Source organism: Tiliqua scincoides, chromosome 3 (assembly GCF_035046505.1).
Source record: "Tiliqua scincoides isolate rTilSci1 chromosome 3, rTilSci1.hap2, whole genome shotgun sequence".
In the NCBI taxonomy this organism is placed as follows: domain Eukaryota; kingdom Metazoa; phylum Chordata; class Lepidosauria; order Squamata; family Scincidae; genus Tiliqua; species Tiliqua scincoides.
The window spans coordinates 97,049,895-97,071,310 of NC_089823.1; the positions used below are offsets into that span (position 1 = coordinate 97,049,895).

A 21,416-nucleotide genomic window follows, 5' to 3' on the forward strand; every position below is an offset into this window, starting at 1 on the left:
ACTCATGCTAAAACCCAATTCAAGTGTACAGTCTGTGACCTGGTATCCCTTGAAAGCTATAACTTATAGACAAATTTAGCTGTTTGTGTAAGTAGCTTCTTACACACTTTTCCTCAGCAATTTTAATCATACCCATACAAATCCCCTGAAAAAGAAGGTTTGCAATAGTTTCAAACTGTCAGTCATATAGGGAGTTATGCAAAGAGTGTAAAGCTTGTAACTGCCTTCATGCACCTTCCCCCATCATGCCACAGACTGCACATGTGAACTGGTCTCAACTACTGAGCCCAGCACAGGATTCCTCCTTCACTTCAGTTGAGAGAACAAAGTTGTGCACGCAGAAGCACCGTGTGCACTTTAGAGCACACAAGGATCCTTGTATTGGGGCTAAAGAGTACAGACCATTTCATATTAATATCAAAACTGACATTGAATTTAACATAATGGGATTGAACCCACTGTTTTTCCTAGTTCTTTCAATATTACTTCAGGACTTTTTCACATGATCAGTAAAACGAGTACTCTTGTGGCATTTCAGGCTTTGTGCAATATTCCTGGAAGTACCTTGTTCATTGAAGTTCACTGAACAAGATGGGGAGCGGATAGGTATTAGCAAAGGGAGGCAGAGGTATTAGCTAAGCTATTTCTGCCTCCCTTTCCACAAATCTAACTAGTTGTGCCATCCAATATCTAGAAAAGAAGAACTGTCTCTGTTGCTAGAAGGGGAAAGCCTTGCTGAAGTTCACCAATTTAAAAATAAATATGGGTAGATAAGCAATCCTATTACAGAGTTCCACAGGAGAGGAAATATACAGGCACATATTTACACACATACTCTGATTTTTTTGAAAAAATTATATGGCCTCACAGAATGCAGCAAGCATAAAGAACAGGAGAAGTGGTGTCACTACTGGCATCAAAAGGTAATAGCCTCCTGTGATCATTCTGCAGCCACATTCTATTTGGCAAATTCTAAGAGCAACATGCGCTTTTTCTAATGCACAATAGATTTGCAATGTCCTCTCAATAACAGCTAAACCCAATAACAAAGATTTGTGGACAGTGTTCAAAGGAGAAACAAATGTGAATTTGCTGCACAAGTTGATCATGTGGAAAGGTCCACTGAGAAATGCCTTTATCACCCTGAGAGCAGCAGATAGCACACAGAGTTAAAGACATGACTTAACAAGAAAGAAGGAACAGAGGGAAAAATCCCAACTACTAGCCATTTTCCTTTTCATGCCCATCTTCCAACAACTTAAAAGAATCCCATGATTTTCATTTGAAAAATAAAAAGCTTCTGTCCTACATCTGATGCCATTGCCTTCCAGTCCACTGGTTGACCTAGCTATAATGAATTTGCATTTCCAGAAGTAGCACCTCCAAAAGAGGAATGGAAGATACTACTAGCAGAATTGCCAGATCTGCACTGTGAAGGACAGGCAGAATACGAACATAGAGGTAAGGACAGAACGCAGATTGCAGACAAAGAAACAGCATTGTGCAAAGGGTGTTGAATTATATGGACTCATGACCTTGGTACAGACATGATGCTTCTAAACCTCTTAACTTTGATTAAGAGACCCAGAAACATTACATCTACGCTAGGACTTATGCCCAAGGTTAAATTCAGTTGCTTTTGTCAATTTCTGTTAAATTAAATGTGGGTAGACAAAATTATATATCTTTTTTTTAACAGTTAACAATATCAGCAGCCTTGAAAAAAGAAGCCGTGCATTCAATTGCTATTACCTTTGTTTATACTGTGGATAAATGCAAATAAAAGCAGTAATTTTTGATGTATGCAATGAAATTTATTGCACTATGTATATTTGCAAAATATACATAGAAAGGGAAAAAAGGCAAAAAAGCAAAATACAATATTGCACCGGTCGTGTGTCTCTATAAGCACACACTTGCATAAGCTTAAAAAAAAAGGTATGTTTCACAAAACAATTCTTGACACCTTATTTTTAAGAAAATGACATACACAAACTGAGCACAGTTGTGCCATTTAAAGCATCAACAAGTTTATTTTACCTGGTCCCACCCCACTACAATCACCCAGGGAATCCCAATAGCTGTTACTTCAAAAAACTTGAAGGCCCTTTAAGAGTAAAATTACAGGACAAAATTTGAGTTAGCAAGGAATCATAAAATGGCCTATATAGTAAGACATAGGAACATAATATAGCAAGAGGCAATTTTACGCAAACATAAATAATTTGTTACTATGGTTCACAAACATTACAAACCTTTCATAAAAGGTTCTAGCCAGAAAAATCTAAGACTAAAAAATAATCCTACAATACTACTAGAAACTGTCAAATTTTGGCTCATAATGTACATGCATGAACTCTAATTGATATCCAAGGTAAAAAATAGAATGATTAATTACCAATAAGATATGACTGGCATATAGTGATGCACTCTTAATAATATATACTTGATCAAGATCCGACAAAAATCTACATATTAAAAAGTTAAAATGAATGAATGCCCATCAACATCTACATTGATTTCTGTCAATAATAAACTATTTGACAATTTAACAAAATTAAAATATGAACTGGAAACCAACTTTATGATTAATGGCAAAACTGTGCAAACTGGAACAAACTAAATAGTGTATTGTATTCCCTTATGTATATGTAATACATGCTGGCAGCCTCTCTATTAGGTGCAATGCTTTACTTACAATAGAGGGTCTCCACCACTGTAGCCTTGTTTAAGATTAAATAACCTGGGTCCCCCAGACACAGTGTAACTTGGATAAATATCTGAGTAATTGAAAACAGCAGCTTTGCTCAACATACAGGTATTTATAAAAAATAAAAAAGACCATATATCATGTTCTGGAAAAAAGGGGGAATTACTAATGTCGGTAATAAAAGACATATTTTAACTGCTATTACTTGTTCATTTCTCATTACCTTTTTCAGCAGAAGTAAATGTCTCTTAAACGCCTTTGAAAATTAATGTGTAACTTCTAACTATACTTCACATCATAACAACACTTCCCCATTCTCTTTTATAGAAAAATTTGTATGTTTAGGGTAATTAATACCACTTTACTGAATAAAAGCTGTAAGCACACTTCACGCTATCCTAATTCTTATGGCACCATAAAGGGAATATTTAGGTTAAACAATGACTGCACATACATAACATCAGAAACCATGACAACTTGCAGGAATGCATGGGCATTATTCTTGCACTGGAAGTGCTTAGATTAAGCATTTCTGTCTCAGAGCCATGATTGTGCAAGATGAACTGAAGGATGTCTTGAATGCACATTTGCGCCTTGAACAGAAGAAAGCCCCCATGCAACATTCTTTCTTTCTCTGCCATTATATTGGCTGTGATGTCATCCTGAGGGAGGGAGCAAAAGATACATGGAAACTGCCTGACACAAATCCATGTTAAGGCAGACAGGTGTGAGAAAATCCCAGAAGCATTGACTTCGACCAGCAAGCACACTCCCATCTCTGTGCTTTGAACTAAGGCAAGGACAGGATGGAGGGAAGCTGTATTAACTGGACTCACAGTTACAATGAGGATGCAGGTCTAGTGTTCTGGGCACCAATAAAGGAAATGAGTATTTAGCTTTTTGTAATGCCAAATAAAGCGTGCTTCCCAACTTAGTCCAGAAAAAAACCTGCAACTCAGATATTTAAAAGTTTGGGAACAACTGTCACAGGATTAAAGTGACAGGATTGTATCACAAGGAGTACATGAAGGAAGATCTTAGAAGCAAACTCTCTCATGGACTCCTCAGCACAGCAGTCTTTTACACCTGCTGAAAATCCTGTGGAAGTTGGAGGGACACTCCCAGAACAGGACTGTATGGGACACAGGTCTATAGAGTTGAAAGGAGGTTGGAGAAAAATCCTTGTGTGAATAGAAGTGCCTTCCATTCACACTAGAACATGATGCAAGCCAAAAATTTCAATCCACAACCCACTTATCCTTGAATGTTCTTATAGCCTATCACTGATATCAACTGGATGGTTCTAAAGCAGGGCTTTTCAAACTGGGGCATTGCAAGCCCCAGCCTGTGGGCCCTGGCCTCTGCCCCCTTAAGGGATGGGGGCAGCCTGGAGGTAGGGAGGAGGCAGCAGCGCGATCCCCAGGATCGCTCCGCTCAGGGGGCTGCAGGGGCTTGGGGGAATTAACCAAGCCTCCTGCAGCCTCCGGCGGTGCGGGGAGACCAGTGCGATCTTCAGCAGGGCTCCCCGCAGCAGTGGAAGTAAAAGCAGAGCGATTGTGCCTCGCCTCCGCTAAAGCAGAAGTGGAGCGCGATCGCTCCGCTTTCACTTTCACTGCTGTAGGGAACCCTGCTGAAGATTGCACTGGGCTTTCCACACCCCTGGGATGCTGCAAGAGGCTTGGGTAAGTGCACCCAAGCCCCTGCAGCCCCCTGAGTGGCACGATCCTGGGGATCATGCCGCAGCCTCCCCCCCACCCCCACTGCCTCCCCCCTGCCCCTGCAAGCACTTACAGTGGCTCAAACTCTCCATGAGAGTTTGAAAACCACTGGTCTAAAGTATGTGACATATGGATTTTCAATTTGGTTACAACATCCTAAGTGGATGTTAAAGTGGATACCTAAGTGAATGTTGTGATCAAACCTCCTAAATATCTTAGTGGACTTCTCTGATTATGCTAAGAAATCATGATAGTCCCTGCTTCATTCACAGATCTGACTGATCACAGTGCTTATCCAAATACTGACTCATGGAATCACAGAAATGTGGGGATACAAAGGACTACAGAAAATCAGCCATCAAACCTCTTTCTTGTAATAAAAAAAGTTATATTTAAAATATTTATTGCAAACATTTACCTGTTTGGTTCTTCCATCAATTATACTCCATAATACAAAATACTCTTGGCAACGAGCTAGGACCACTACTGTTATAACTTGCTGAATTAGTAGGACAACAATAAAACATTTACATCTTTTAAAAACTTACTTGAATTTAATGTTTGGCGTGTTTTGGCACTTGTGCAGTAGGCTTCAATGACTTTTAGAATCTGAGCATCTTCTTCTAATGCAGCTGTACCTATGGAAATCAAAAACATTGGATTACATCTGTATCTATTCAATATTTATTTATAGTTCAAACACTGTCTTGGGCCAAAAGTAGATAAAGCAATTTAGCTATAGGGTTATGCCCAAAGCACTGATAATGCCCAGCACAAAAAATCAATTCACATACCTGTGACAGCAAATAAGCGTGGTGGGGGGAAGGCAAGAAAGGAAAAGACCAGGCCATGGAGCTCTGTTACCAACTCTTAAGAAATTATCAAGGGCCTGACACCCCACTGCTTTTTAAATCTTCTGTAACATGTTTGTTGTGATACAGTAAACCGCCTGAGTGTTTTTGCCATAGTAGAATATAAATGCAGCAAATAAATAAGCACCTTGGGTCAGAATGGTCATAGTATCCTGTGTTCGTCAAGGCTGTCCTTCTATGCCTTGGCAATTAGTGGGGCAATGCCCCTATAGTGTTTGGCATATCCCTTAGAAACCTCTCCATTCAGTTCTGTATTGTAGATCAAATTTGCACAATGATGGCTCTTCTGAGTTCACATCACTCCACAAGCACTGCACCCTCATAATGTATCCAAGTCTCTGCCATGACAATCTCCAGCCAAGGTAACATAAGAAGCTTGCCCAATATCTCTGGAACAACACTTGCTGACTGGGGTTATAACTCTATACTTGTATTCATGAAACATAATTAAAGCAGCTCATGCAACTACAAATGTGTTTGTTTATTCAGTAAGGTGTTTCAACTCCTAGAACTTATAAGAAAATAGCTCATCATTCCCTGTAACATTAATGGATGTGGGGGAATTCAGTATACCAGAGAACTCATAGTTACCCAGAAAGATATTGGTTTTTAAAAAGGGGTGGCCAAAATAGAAGAGCAATAGAAATCTTCCAGAATTCTATCACACAGTGTGAGAAGAGAGGAGGTACAAGCACATCAGCATTGTAACACTCGGGTCAGGGACTATGAAACAGCCAAGTGCTATAGTATTACTGGGAAGGGGAAGGTACCTGAACCCTCTCAAAACTTCACTACAGCTCCTGATTTGGGGGCTGCAGTGAACAAATAGCTCAGGTTTTAAATATGCATGGCAATATTGTTACTATTCCCCCTTGAGGAAAAAAAGCTTTGCAATTATGCTTTGTATAGGAATAATATTAGATTTCCAGTTAGGAACCAAACCTTGAAGAATAATGACTGATAAAATCATGGTCTGCAGTCATCTTCAAACTTACCTGCTAACATGCTCTGTTGAAGTTGAAACTACATTTACTATGCATACATATGGAGTATGAGTTCCATTGAAACTGCAAGAACCCAAACACGAGATGCTTGTTTTAAATAGCTAAGAACAGCAACATCAGATAGAGGGAATGAAAGCCTTTCACTCACTTCCTAAGTAAAACCTACTTACTTTTTCTCAGTGCAAATTCTTCTTCTGACGGTTTCCGTTCAGGTTTTCGCTTGGGCAGCAGTTTTTTCATGGTTTTAGGACTTTTGCTGAGATCCTGCTTGGGCAAAAAGCAAATGACAGAAACATCAAAACCTGCTAGCAATAGCTAATCATTCTTTTTTTGGTGTTCTTCAAACTAACTCTGGTCCTGGTTTGCTCATTTCAGAGATTATCATTACATTCAATCGAGGGTCACTATTGTTTGCCCAGCTCACATGGTACAACTTGTGGGGTAGAGGGAAACGGAAACATGCAAACCCAAGGCTTTGGCTCAAATGGTAAAACAATGATTTGCTGTTGTATAGGAAAACAAGGCCACTGACTAACATGAGTAAATACACTGTGAAAATATATACATATGCCAATTAGTGTAAAGATGTGAAAATGTGTGTCCATTCTAGATGCCTGTATTAATATAATCTCTTTCCTGTTGCAATTGGTTTAATAATTTGCTGGTCATAATCTACTATAAACTATAAACTATAGAACTAAACTATAGAACATAAACTATAGAAAAGCAAGGGCCTGTGTGAGTCAGGCTGTGTTGGAATTTGGGGACAGAGTTTTGACTGGGAACCATAATGCCTATGGCCTAGGGAGAAGCAAAACAAATTTTGTTGGCTGAGAAGTTTCTTGAATATAACATACAAGAAAAAGGGGCTGTTATAGCCAAATAGCCAACATCATTTGAAGAATGCTAATCTCCACTATTAGTAGCATATTCTCTATTCCAGTAAGAAAAATGGTTGAAAAGCAAGACATCAGAAATATTAGCAAGTACAAACTCAATTAAAAACTGCAGCTCTACCTACCTACTAGAGCTATCGATTAGTTAAAAGCACTCAGCATCAGTGCTAGTTGATGCCAAGTTAACATACTGCACATTCCAACCCAGTTGTAGTACAAAAGATAGTGAAGCCCCTGGTATCAACCTGGCAACCAACTGCTCTAAGTACATGCTCAGGAAATAACTATATATTCTTCTCTAGTTTTCCCTGAGTTCACTTCCTTCTCCTTTCTCTGTTGTCTCCCCTTGTTTTTCTTTTAAGCTTGTGAGCCTATATGGGACAGAGAAGACTGGGGAAAAGTCACAGCTCAGTAGCAGACCAAATGTTTTGCGTGCAGAAGGTCTCAGGATCAATTCCCAGAATACGACAAAGAAAATTTTTTGTCTGAAACTCTGGAGAGCTGCTACCAGTCAGCATATACAATACTGAGCTAGAGACATGAATGATACGACTCAGTATAAGGCAACTGCCTAAGAGTCTTCTCATTCCTTCTGACATTGAAACTGTTTTGGGAACTTTTTTTTTTTTTAAGTTGAAAAGCAGTCTATAAATATTACTAAAGTAAATTCTAAAAACAACATAGGGTCCAATCCTATCCAATTTTCCAGTGCTGGTGCAACTGTGCCAATGAGATGTACACTGCATCCTGGGGGGGGGGGCAGTCACAAAGGCCTCCTCAAGGTATGAGAACATACTTTGGGGCTCCATTGCAGCTGCATCGGTGTTGGAAAGTTGGATAGGATGGGGCCCATAGTTATTTGTTGAGTTATGACATGAAAAGAACTCAGACTTCTAATGGAGTAACTCTTTCTTACCTCTTTGTAACAGAGTGCTGCTGAAGGCCGTAATGGAGGTGCCGGTCGTAAACAGCTTAAACTCCAAGGCTTGGGAGTTTTAGGAGGCTCCAAGGGTCCCCAGTTTATAGTTGTATGAGGTGTCCCATGATGTGAAGGATGTGGAAGAGTGTGATATACTGGAGTCAATGGCATTTGCTTGCTGTCTGAGTGCTTGCTAGATGGTGTAACAGGATGAGAAGGAAGCTGCAAGAGAACAAATATTACAGAAGAATCATTAAAAGCAAATTGCCACATACAGGCTTATACTAGCTAGCTATCATTAATTTGTTACACAGCTATGTAACAACACGTAAGACAAATTTATTGGAATGCATACATATTTCAACCAGATATTAAACTGGTTTTGTCTTACCTTAGTAACATCAATAAATCAAATGCCTGGTCACACTATAAACTTTTCAAGTTTATCCCCATCAACCAACATTTCTGCATGAGATAGCATCAGAGTGTTGTGGGAGTGGCTTCCATGTGGCCTCATGCTATTCTAGTAGCATCTGTCAGTAGGAACAATTTGTGTCAGGCAAATGACACTGACTCAGTCCCATGGTAGTGCCACCAGTTCCATGGTGAGACAATGTTAAGCACTGGAAGTGCCATGTGTTTTTCTCAGGTCCATGCAGTTGTTGTTTAGACATTACCAGAGTGGTATAGAACAGCCTATATTCAGCAGAACTCTAAACAACCCTTTCAAAATTGGCAGCTACATGACAGTTATTTGTTTTAACAGATTACAGCATTGTTCTAAAATTCAGCAATTCTACAGCGACCGTAACATCATCAGAATGTATCACACTTACTTGTAACATTTCATTTCAATGACACAAACAAATATCGTCCTTGCTTACATTAAACTGGATGGTACCAAAGGTAAGAGGTTTCTTACCGTGTGAGATGGGACAGAATGAGGTTTAATAATGGGAGTCCCTACTGCTGTTACTTTGGTTTGCTTCTGCAGATGGTCTACCCATTCATGCAGATCTTGTTGGTTGTTACAGGATACTAATATTCGTTCAATCATATTTCCTAATGCAAAACAGAAAATAAAGAAGGGAATAGGAGAAAACATTTGGTTCCACTTTTGAGCTACAGTGCTCAGAATGCACACAACAGACACACAGGTACAACACGTACTATATATGATGCATAAATAAGAAACCAAAGAGCAGATAAACAGAACATTATAGTTTTAAGTAAACAAATATTCCTTCTGTATCAGGACTCTCTTCCACATCCCTATCTGGCGAAAAAAATCAGTTTCTAGTTAAAAGTTGTTCCTTTGTCTTATCATTTTTTTGGGAATTTCATTGCCATTTTAAGTCCACTAATATCTTTGAGAGATGGGTAATATTTGTCTCTGGGCACTTTTCGATAGAATCTGTGGGAAATTTTAAAAAAATGAATATCCCACCCAAAGAAAACACAGGAAAACTTCCAAGAAAGATTAAAACACAAATACAATTAAAAACCAATAACAACAAAAAAAACATACAACAGAGATTAGTTCGGTCTGCAAGTTAAAATTCAGGACAAAAACAATCCACCCTTTGCGCTTTTCTCCCTAATGGCCTTCTTCTTGTAATAGCCATCTTACTATGAGTCCCTACCAGATCTCAGAGCACTACCTCTGCCAGTACTATTATACAGCGTTATTATGTGTTGTTACTTAGCTTAGGGTGCAATCCTAACCTGCACCGGTACAGTCAGGCTGCATGGTCTGTGTTGTATACAATACAAGCTGGGAGGCTGCTGGAGGTCACTTCGGCTTAAGGCAAGGGTGTCCAAACCCCAGCTGGGGGGCCACTTGTGGCCCTTGGGGACTCCCAATCTGGCCCACGGGGAGCCCTCAGTCTCCAATGAGCCTCTGGCACTCCAGAGACTTGCTGGAGCCCACACTGGCCTAATGCAACTGCTCTCAGTGTGAGGGCGATTGTTCGACCTCACATGTGAGCTGTGGGACACGGGCTCCCTCCACTGCTTGCTGTATCACGTCTGTGATGCAGCAGTGGCAGCGAAGGAAAGGCTGGACTTGCGAGACCTTCATTCATATAAGTTCCATCTCTAATATATTCATTTATGTAAATTTATTCAAATTTAAAATGTAAATTAATTCTGTTTTTCCTGACCCCCGGCACAGCGTCAGAGAGATGATATGGCCCTCCTGCCAAAAAGTCTGGATACCCCTGGTGTAAGGGGATATTTCGGGAATATTAAAATGTGAAAAAATGTGCATCTTAGAATAAATGAAATACAGTAGCATAGAGAGCAATCCTGAGTTCCCTGCACTGTCCCAGGATAGTTACAAATGTGTGCAAAGCATGTTCACGCTTCCTTTTGAGCAGGCTGGGCAGATCAGTCCCCAGAGCAGATGGGTTTGCACTGGTTGAGGGGGTGGTCAGGCAGATCAGGTCCAGGAGGGAGCATGGGAATTGAAAACAAGTGCTGTTTCTCACATTGTTTGTTGCAAGCAATGACACAGAAATACAAGTAGACATTACCTGATATTTCGAATGCATTTCTGTGATTTTCACTATCTTCTAGTTTTGTGATGGTCATTCCTGTCAGTGGTAGCTTTCCCTAAAAGCAGATGCATCAAATCATTAGCCCAGTGATTTTCAATCTTTTTCATCTCATGGCACACTGACAAGGCCACTAAAATTGTCAAGGCACACCATCAGGTTTTTGACAATTGACAAGGCACACCATGCTGCCAGCAGGGGGCTCACATCCCCATTGGCCCTACTAATAAATGACCTTCCCCCAAATTCCAGTGGCACACCTGTGGACCACTCGCGGCACACCAGTGTGCCACGGCACAGTGGCTGAAAATGGCTGCATTAGCCAAATAAAATCCATAATACAAATGATATCCAGTGGATAAAGGTGGGTGAAAATGATTTTATTTTTTTCTGGACTTTGGTGTTTTCCAAAGTTAGACATGCAGAAAGCAATGTAATATGTTGTTAGTTCAAGGGTGCATTTTTATAAATTTTAATAGCTTTCGAAGTATACTAGGTAGGCAGTATAGTGTCAGCAGGTGTAAAGGTGTTAAAGAGCTTTTTTTTTATTTTTGGCAGACTTTACAGGTTTTTTTTTTAAAACCAAAATGAGACATGTAGAAAGCAGTGCTATGTGTTCTATTTTGTTATAATTGAAAAACACACCCCTACCAATGGATAAAACAAAATACACATAAAACAATGTTTTTATTTAAACCAAACATTGGGGCACACTTTAGTTGACCTTGAAGAATGGCCCCTGGTGTTCAGTATTTCTTGTATTGGATTCATACTGCTTCAACCTATGTTTGCAAGTACCATAACAAAGCAATGCAAGTATTTGCAGAATCATAGCCAACAAGATGAAAGAGCTGAAGAAAAATTAAACATTACGGAGACCAAAACTGTATTAAAACTACTTTTACCTGATAGATAAATCCACTCATTCTAGGGCTGGCAGATAACATTAGCAAAATGTTAGGAAAGAGAAGGAGGTATCTTTCGTTCTTTTCCTTATGAAAAGAGAGAAAACAATGAACACGTGTGGCGGCGAGTGAGATGACAAAATCAGTTGTTAAAACACAAGGTATTTGCTGTTTTGATTGTTTTTTATTTTATTGTTTAACTGCTAGGCTATTTTATTGATTTTATAAGCCTCGTTGAATCTCCATGACTGGAAAAAAGGAAGCATATAAATACTTTAAATAAATAGCATAATCACAACACAGTACAGGGAGACCCCGTATCTGTGGATTTAATCCGTGGATTGGGTCCACAAGGCCCCCCGTGCGCACCCTTTCCAGAGGAACAGGAACTCTGCTCCCCTCGCCTCCAGAGGGTCCTTGAGCTCAGCAAGGTCACAGGCATCCACGGCCTCTGCCAGGCTCTGACAGTTTGGCAGTAGAAATAATGCAACTTCTGATTTCACGGAGAAACCAGAAGTCATTTTTTAATAATAATAATAATCCGCCTTTCTGGTCATCAGATTACTCCTCTGACTTTATTCAAGGCGGTTCACATAGGCAGGCTCTCTCTAAACCCCAGAGGGGATTTTTACAATAACAAATGTTCTATCTTTCAAGAACCGCACAACATTTCAAATGGATCTTTCACTTCTTGCCTCCCATGCTGGCTGACAAGCAGCTCCTTCATCTCTCACTTGAAGGGCAACCAAGATGCTTCTTTGCTCATACCAAAGAGCAGGTGGAATAACTCAGCTCAGCTTGTCAGTTGCTTCACGTTCTCACCATTCACGGAGCTGCCAGTGGCCTCGAACTGGCGACCTTCAGATGTTATCTTCCAGCTAACAGAGACTCTACCCTCTAGACCAGACCTCCTGCCATATAAGGCCTATAATGCCATATAAGGCACTGGGAGTCCTGGCGGAAGCCCTGGATGTCTGCGGCCTCTGCTGAGGTCAGAGGCCCCTCTGGAGGGGAGCTGGGTTTCCCTCATCTCTGGAGGCTCCAGGTCGCTGGGACAGGTGTTTGCTCATTTCTTCAATTTCAGCTATCTGCACAGGGGTTCTGAAACTAAATCCCAGCACTAAATGGGGCACATCTGTATTGTTTTGCATCTTTACTTTTACAAAGATTTAACTAAACATTTGATATTTTTAGAAACAAAAAGAGGCCAACAGGTTTAAGATTTTCTTTTAAACAAGGCTGCTGCAATCACCATAAGGATTATTATCCAAAAAATGTTTTATATGCATGACAAAAGATTTGAAAACCCCTGCTTTAAGAAACAGAGTGTGGTTTGAAAGGCAGGAGTTTGCCAGCTGTGCTGTCTGAGTAAATGCTGCAATAAACTGAACCGGGTATGATTCAATTACAGAAAGATATTTGGGGGGGGGGGGAAGGTGAGGATTAAACATTTCAGAATATTTCTTTATGACTGCCTCAGCCAGGTTTCACTCTTCGCTTTTCTTTCATAAATAAGAACAAAAGAGAAAAATTGGCTTACAAGTGTCAATGTTTAGCAACTGGGCAAATACAATAATGCAGTCCAATAGCCCCTAACAATCATTCTTCAGAATTCTTTGTAGCAGTGTAAGATCTTGGAAAAGCAAAAGTGCATTACCTCACTACCAGCACACTGAATCATGACTTGTGACATGTAAATAATGTTTCCCAGGGTTTTAATGTCCTCTCCTTCCCAGGAACGGATGGCTTCTGTTAGTATTTGGAGTTCAAGTTCCTTTCTTTTCCGTACTTCTTGACATTGTGCCTATTAGACCAAGAAAAAAGCCATTAAGCAGTGCATGAGCACAACTAAACTACCCAGAAACCTAGATTTTCAGTACAAAGAGTTGCAAACTGTGAATGAATGAGAGTTACAGAAAAGGACTTTCCTCCCCCCCCCCCCCATACCCACTGCAACCCCTAGGTCCCTGGAAAGCCACTCCTGACTACCTAGGGACATTTGGGAATAGGATGGTATAAAGGAGGCAGGATTTGTGTGAAATCAGGTAAATTTAGCAGAGAGCAGAACTCCATTCACAGAGGATTTCTACCTGATTTTGGCAGATTTTCACCCTGCAACCATCTACATCACATACCATGAAAGCACCCACACAAACCTCAAGAGCAGCTGTCTGGGAGTGCTGGGGTGGGAAAAAGGGGGCAAAAAGTCCTGCCTTGCATCTTCCATTTATAGTTTGGAGACAACCATGTCTGGGTCTTTTTATACAGTATTTGCAAACTGGACTCTCCAGGTAGCCAGTTATCAGTCATCATTGTACAGCTCCCTTATCAGTGACAACAGAGGAACATGAAAACAATGCAGATAGCCACAAGGGTACAGGTGATAAACCACCACTGCTTTCAGTTTTTCTTAAAAGTCTCCAGGTTGTAACACCTTCCTTAGGCATCACAACCACCTCAGACGGTAAGTCACTCAATTGTCTTATGAACAACACATAGCTACTACAGGCACAAGAAGTATTAATTTATTTGAGACCAATTATAAATGACTGTTCTAGTCTGATATTTAACTTTTTTTTTTTTTAAAGCCTTATTCCACTGATTTACTGCCACATTATCCATTTGGCGTTTTGGGGGAGGGAGCGAGACAATTTAAATATTTAACACAGTATTATATCTGCCTTTCAGTGAACATACAGACTCTGTTCTGTAAAGAATACAGAATATTCTCACCCAAGGATCACTTCACATATGACATTAATCCCCATCTGGGAAAAAGAAAGTCATGTATGCAACAGCCCAAAGTAACATTCTAATTCTTCAATTTAAACAGGAAAATGCTTGCATCTCACTACAATGATGTAAAATATTTTGCCCCACATACACAAAATTAATGTTGAGCTTGGAAACACAGGTCCACACCAACTGTAGAGTTTCTTCTCAAATTTGCCCATCGCCAAAACCAGACTATATGTCAAACCTTCCCCATCCCCCGACATGGGAGGTAAACGCCTATTTAAATATGAAAGGTGCCTGCTATTTTCACTCTTTATAGCAGGGGTGTCCAAAGTTTTTGGCAGGAGGGCTACATCGTCTCTCTGACACTGTGGTGGGGGGTGGGGGGGAGAATTCACATTTAAAATGTGAATAAATTTACATAAATTTACATAAATGAATATATTAAAGATGGAACTTCTATGGATGAGTAAAGGTCTTGCAATAGCTCAAGGCCTATAAAAGGCCTTGCATAAAGCAAGGCTGGCCTTTCCTTTGCTGCTGCTACTGCATCACAGGCGTGAAACAACAAATAGTGGAGGGAGCCCTCATCCCACAGCTCATGCAAGAGGTCGAACAGTCGCCCTCACACTATGTCGGGCCAGTGTGGGCTCCAACAAATCTCCGGAGGGCCAGAGGCTCGTTGGAGACTGGGGGCTCCCTGAGGGCCACATTGAGAGGCCTTGAGGGCCGCAAGCGGCCCCAGGGCCAGGGTTTGGGCACCCCTGCTCTACAGGACCAGCTTCCCATTTAAATTATTAGCATGCAATAATCCATGAACAGAAGGATGTTGTGTAAGTAGGCTAGCACAGCATATGTAAGGGCTGGCAATGCTAATAAAAATAGGAAGCTGACTGCATGACACAGATCAGTTCCCATATAAGCAGGGCCTTCAAGATTTGGTAAGGAAAGCCTGAGCCTACGAGTCTTAAATTGGTCAAGAAACCATGTGCCAACATCTTCTCCCCCTCAGTGCATGGGGCTTTATGGGGCTGGCTCCCCTTATTAAGACTGGTTGTACTTGAGTTCACGTAGGCAACCTCCTGCTTGCAGGGTTTTTTGCTTCAATAGTTTCCTCCAAGTGGTATCACATGGGTTCCACTTCTTCTCTTTTTCTGTAACCTGCCTGCTCCTTCATCCCAGATCAACACTGACAGTGGAATCATTCATGTTTAAGTTACACCATGCATCCTCTTAAGTCCTTTCCTCTCCTCAACAAAACCTGTTCTCTTTACCCAAGACAGCTATTTCTTACAACACATAGGCCGCAATCCTAACCCACTTTCCAGCACCGACATAAGGACAATGCAGCTCCTAGGTAAGAAAACAAACATTCACTGACTTTGAGGAGGCCTCTGTGAGTGCCCTCCAACTGCAGGATGCAGCACATGCCCCACTGGCACAGCTATGCCAGTGCTGAGAAAGTTGGTTAGGATTGTGCCCTTACTCTTACAACTAGCAAATTCTTTTCAGAATACCATTTATCCACTAAATTACGTACAGAAAGATTTTTGAAGGCTGTCATGGATTTCTGAATATCAGGTCGATCTGGATGATAATCCTAAAAAGAACAGTGAAAGAGAAGAACTACATTAATTCCTACAGGAATATGTCTCAGCCATTAACAATGGATGCAACAGGTAAGTTATTTTTCTGACAGCTACATTACAAACCTCCAAATTGTGTCAGGCTTGCAAGGAGCAATTTTACATTTTTTTTTAAAAAGACCCCACAACAGAGAAGAGTTCTCTTGATAGGTGGAAATGTAGGGATTTTCCTTCAGATATTACCACATAATCACAACTTAAAGAAAGTTTTCCTAGCACAGAAATTAAAATTATAAAATTAGCAACATTAATATAGAGACAAATCTGAACAAGAATTTTATCTGTAAAGCTATTTAAATATGACAAATGACACTTGAAAGGAGAAACGGTTCACCTGCAATGGTAGTTTTTCAGGTGGTCATTTGTGCAGACCCATGTAATGAAGTTCTACACACACAGAACTGACTTTAGAAGTTTCCAAAGCTTCGTCAAGCATTCTGCCCCGCACTCAGTGCATAGTCATGTGTCTCAAGGGCAGGTAGAACACCTAACCCCCCAGTTCCTTTGAGGATGCCCCAATGAACAAACTCACATTGAAACAGAGCTCTGACAGCTGGAACTAGACCTGCAGAGGGGGCGGTCAAGTTGGTCTGTGTCTGAACAAATAACCATGAAAAGAACTATAGGTAAGCAACCTGCCCTCTTCCTTAATGGTATGGTTGCAGTCATACATAGTGAAGACTAGATAGCTTCCCCTGACCTGGAGGTGGTTGCACATCAGGAGAAGTGGTTCTGCAGAACAGCATGTCCAAAGGAGGCATCAGCTCTTAACCTCAAGTCCAGGATACTGTGTTTGATGAAAGTCAAGACACAGACCACATTCTTGCTCTGCCGAGTGCCAGGAGTAGAACTTTTCTCTGGCTTCTGGCAGAGAATAAACCTCTCTGGTGAAGTATGCTTTCAAGGAAGTTGGTGGCTCTCTGGTAGATGGTCTTAGTTATCGAGCAAGCTAGGCACAGATGAAAACATTCATGGTCTGACAGGTCCCTGATAGCATACTGCACAGAATGATGCAGTTCTGTGAAATGGCTTGCTTAGTAAGAACATAAGAACAGCCCCACTGGATCAGGCTATAGGCCCATCTAGTCCAGCTTCCCGTATCTCACAGCGGCCCACCAAATGCCCCAGGGAGCACACCAGATAACAAGAGACCTCATCCTGGTGCCCTCCCCTACATCTGGCATTCTGACATACCCCTTTTCTAAAATCCGGAGATTGCACATACACATCATGGCTTGTAACCCATAATGGATTTTTCCTCCAGAAACTTGTCCAATCCCCTTTTAAAGGCATCCAGGCCAGATGCCATCACCACATCCTGTGGCAAGGAGTTCCACAGACCAACCACACGCTGAGTAAAGAAATATTTTCTTTTGTCTGTTCTAACTCTCCCAACACTCAATTTTAGTGGATGTCCCCTGGTTCTGGTGTTATGTGAGAGTAAAAAGAGCATCTCTCTATCCACTCTGTCCATCCCCTGCATAATTTTGTATGTCTCAATCATGTCCCCCGTCAGGCGTCTCTTTTCTAGGCTGGAGAGGCCCAAACGCCATAGCCTTTCCTCATAAGGAAGGTGCCCCAGCCCCGTAATCATCTTAGTCGCTCTCTTTTGCATCTTTTCCATTTCCACTATGTCCTTTTTGAGATGCGGCGACCAGAACTGGACACAATACTCCAGGTGTGGCCTTACCATCATTTGTACAACAGCATTATAATATTAGCTGTTTTGTTCTCAATACCTTTCCTAATGATCCCAAGCATAGAATTGGCCTTCTTCACTGCCGCCGCACATTGGGTCGACACTTTCATCGACCTGTCCACCACCACCCCAAGATCTCTCTCCTGATCTGTCACAGACAGCTCAGAACCCATCAGCCTATATCTAAAGTTTTGATTTTTTGCCCCAATGTGCATGACCTTACACTTACTTACATTGAAACACACCTGCCATTTTGCTGCCCATTCTGCCAGTTTGAAGAGATCCTTCTGGAGCTCCTCACAATCACTTCTGGTCTTCACCACTCAGAAAAGTTTGGTGTCGTCTGCAAACGTTGCCACCGCACTGCTCACCCGTCTCCAGGTCATTTATTAAGAGGTTGAAAAGCACCGGTCACAGGACAGATCCTTGGGGCACACCGCTTTTCACCTCTCTCCATTGTGAAAATTGCCCATTGACACTCACTCTCTGTTTCGTGGTCTTCAACCAGGTCTCAATCCAGGAGAGGACCTGCCCTCTAATTCCCTGACTGTGGAGTTTTTTCAGTAGCCTCTGGTGAGGGACCGTGTCGAACGCCTTCTGAAAGTCCAGATATATAATGTCTACAGGTTCTCCGGCATCCACATGCCTGTTGACCTTTTCAAAGAATTCTATAAGGTTCGTGAGGCAAGACTTACCCCTACAGTAGTCATGCTGATTCCCCCTCAGCAAGGCCTGTTCGTCTATGTGTTCTGAGATTCTATCTTTGATGAGGCATTCCACCATCTTACCCGGTATAGATGTTAGGTTGACCGGACTATAGTTTCCTGGGTCCCCCCTCTTTCCCTTTTTAAAGACTGGTGTGACTTTTGCTATCCTCCAATCTTCTGGCACCGTGGCCATTTTGAGGAACAAGTTGCATATTTTAGTCACGAGATCAGCAACTTCATTCTTCAATTCCTTAATAACTCTTGGGTGGATGCCATCAGGGCCCAGTGACTTACTGATCTTTAATTTATCAATGAGGTCTGAAACATCTTCTCTTTTAACCTCTATCTGACTTAATTCCTTGGTCAGGAGGGGCCGTTCGGGCAGCGGTATCTGCCCGAGGTCTTCTGCCGTGAAGACAGATGCAAAGAACTCATTTAATTTCTCTGCCATCTCTAAGTCGCCTTTTATCTCCCCTTTCTCTCCCTCACCATCCAGAGGGCCACCCGCTTCTCTGGCGGGTTTCCTGCTTCTAACATATTTGAAGAAGCTTTTATTATTCCCCTGCTGCTGGCCATGAGTTCCTCATAGTCTCTCTTGGCCTCCCATATCACCTTCTTACATTTCTTTTGCCAAAGTTTATGTTCCTTTTTATTCTCCTCATTAGGGCAAGACTTCCATTTACGGAAGGAAGCTTCCTTGCCCTTCACAGCCTCTCTAACTTGGCTGGTTAGCCATGCGGGCACCCTCCTGGACTTAGTGGAGCCCTTCTTCCTTTGCGGTATACACTTCCGCTGGGCCTCTATTACTGTTGATTTGAGCAGCCTCCATGCACTCTGGAGAGACTGGACTCTTTTTACCTTCCCTTTCAACCTCCTTCTAACCAGCCTCCTCATTTGAGGGAAGTCCGCCCGTCAGAACTCAAGGGTTTTTGTGAGAGATTTGCCCGCTATTCTTCCCCCGATGTGCATGTCGAAACAGATCGCAGCATGATCACTGTTCCCCAACGGCTCCGTAACTTTGATATCTCTAACCAGATCCCAAGTACCACACAATATTAAATCCAGAGTCACCTGTCCTCTGGTGGGCTCCATGACTAGCTGCTCTAAGGCACAGTCATTTAGCATGTCAAGGAATCCAGTCTCCTTTTTGTGACCAGAACACAAATTGACCCCATCAATATGAGGACAATTGAAGTCCCCCATGATTACAACCCTGTCCCTCCTTACCACCTCCCTGATCTGTTTCCTCATTTCAAGGTCCCCTTCCGATTTCTGGTCTGGAGGTTGATAGTATGCCCCCAGTATTACATCGCTCCTCAGGCCTGGTAATTTAACCAACAGAGATTCTACGGTGGAGTTGGACCCGCCTTCAAACTCTACTTTGCTGGATTCTATCCCTTCCTTAATATAAACGGCCACCCCACCTCCAACACGCCCCTTCCTGTCCCTCCTGTAGAGTTTATAGCCCAGGATTGCAGTATCCCACTGATCTTCCACATTCCACCAGGTTTCCTTTATGCCCACTATGTCAGCGTTTTCCCTAGTCACCAGACATTCCAGTTCTCCCATTTTTGCTCGGAGACTTCGGGCATTTGCATAAAAGCATTTGTACATGGAATGCCCCAGGATGGGCTGCTTATTCGCTCCTTTATCCCCACATCCTCTCATTGTGCCAAACCTTCTATCACATCCCATCACACTACCATTCCCAATTTCTTCTCCTACTCTGCCTTTCTCTTGTTGTTCTCTAACCTCCACATACTCGTCCCATGGGGATGAGGAGTCCTGAACCGGATGCCCCTCGGCTCCTGTCGGCCTTCCCCCAGGGATCTGTTTAAAAGCTGCTCTGCCACCGTTTTAATGTTATGCGCCAGCAGTCTGGTTCCATTCTGGTTCAAGTGAAGCCCGACCCTCTTGTACAGGCCCCACTTGTCCCAAAACGTTCCCCAGTGCCCAACAAAGCTAAACCCCTCCTCCCTACACCACCGTCTCATCCACACATTGAGACCCTTGATCTCCACCTGCCTAGCTGGCCCTGCGCGTGGAACAGGTAGCACTTCAGAGAACGCTACCTTTGAGGTCCTGACTTTCAGCTTCCTACCTAATAGCCTAAATTTGGCCTCCAGGACCTCCCAGCTATACTTGCCCACGTCGTTGGTGCCGACATGAACCACAACCGCTACCTCCTCCCCAGCACTGTCTACCAGCCTGTCTAGATGAGAAGTGATGTCCGCAACCTTCACACCAGGCAGGCAAGGCGCCATGCGGTCCTCGCATCCATCACAAACCCCCTTCTCTATGTTTCTAATAATTGAATCCCCCACTACAAGAAGCCCCTGACCCCCCCCCCGCCGAGGAGTATCCTGAGTGTGTTCAGATACGGGCCCGTCCCCTGGAGAAGGGGTCCCCCCAGGGGATTGTTTCCCTCTTCTCCAGGATGACATCCTCCAGCCTGAGACTTCCCACCCGGGCAGCTAAGGAGCTGCATGCCTGAGGTTAGGACGAAGTCTGATCGTCCCTGGAAGTCTCCCCATGGTCCTTCTCTGCCTGCCTCTGCTTCTCTAGGTCGGTCACCAAGGCTCTAGGTCGGTCACCAAGGCTTCAAGGGAGCAGACGCATTTCCTGAGCCCCTGGAGCTCCTTGCACCGATGACACACCCATGACTTATGCCCCAGAGGCATATAGTCATACATGTGGCACTCGATGCAGAACACTGGATAGCCCCTACCCTGCTGCTGGCTGTCCGACTGCATAGCTTTTGTTGTTGTTTTTATTTAGGGGTACTTGAAAAACCCTACACTGATTTGCTGCCCTCTTCTCAAGGGAAGAGAAGGGCGGTGTCTGGGGCCCTGGCCTCCTCGCCCTGCTGCTGAACTCGCCCAGATGCTAAACTCGCGGTGCCTTACCTGGTACTTTGTTCCCAGAGGCACTGGGTGTCCCAGAGGCCACGTGTGCGTCTGCAGAGAGGCTCATGCGGTAGCAGGCACTAGCTTTATACCCCTAGCTAGCTCCTCCTCCCTCCCTCCTTGCTGATTGAAAGGGGGGTTGG

The 21,416-nt window shown here is 42.7% G+C and overlaps 1 protein-coding gene across 6 annotated transcripts in view; it reads right to left on the bottom strand.

Annotated features, from left to right (window-relative positions):
* The window catches only part of ARHGEF7 (Rho guanine nucleotide exchange factor 7), a 108,332-nt gene that overhangs the window by 30,620 nt on the left and 56,296 nt on the right, over positions 1-21,416 (bottom strand). For 5 of the 6 annotated variants that reach the window (XM_066620199.1, XM_066620205.1, XM_066620202.1 and 2 more), the window contains 8 exons: positions 15,856-15,915; positions 13,237-13,383; positions 11,580-11,666; positions 10,654-10,732; positions 9,042-9,181; positions 8,117-8,341; positions 6,475-6,568; positions 4,977-5,066 (listed from right to left, as the gene is read on the bottom strand). In XM_066620199.1, the coding sequence (XP_066476296.1) occupies positions 4,977-5,066; positions 6,475-6,568; positions 8,117-8,341; positions 9,042-9,181; positions 10,654-10,732; positions 11,580-11,666; positions 13,237-13,383; positions 15,856-15,915 (922 nt within the window). Of the gene's footprint in view, positions 1-3,318; positions 3,373-4,976; positions 5,067-6,474; positions 6,569-8,116; positions 8,342-9,041; positions 9,182-10,653; positions 10,733-11,579; positions 11,667-13,236; positions 13,384-15,855; positions 15,916-21,416 lie in introns of those variants that run through there. The other variant, XM_066620204.1, reaches the window with a different exon arrangement.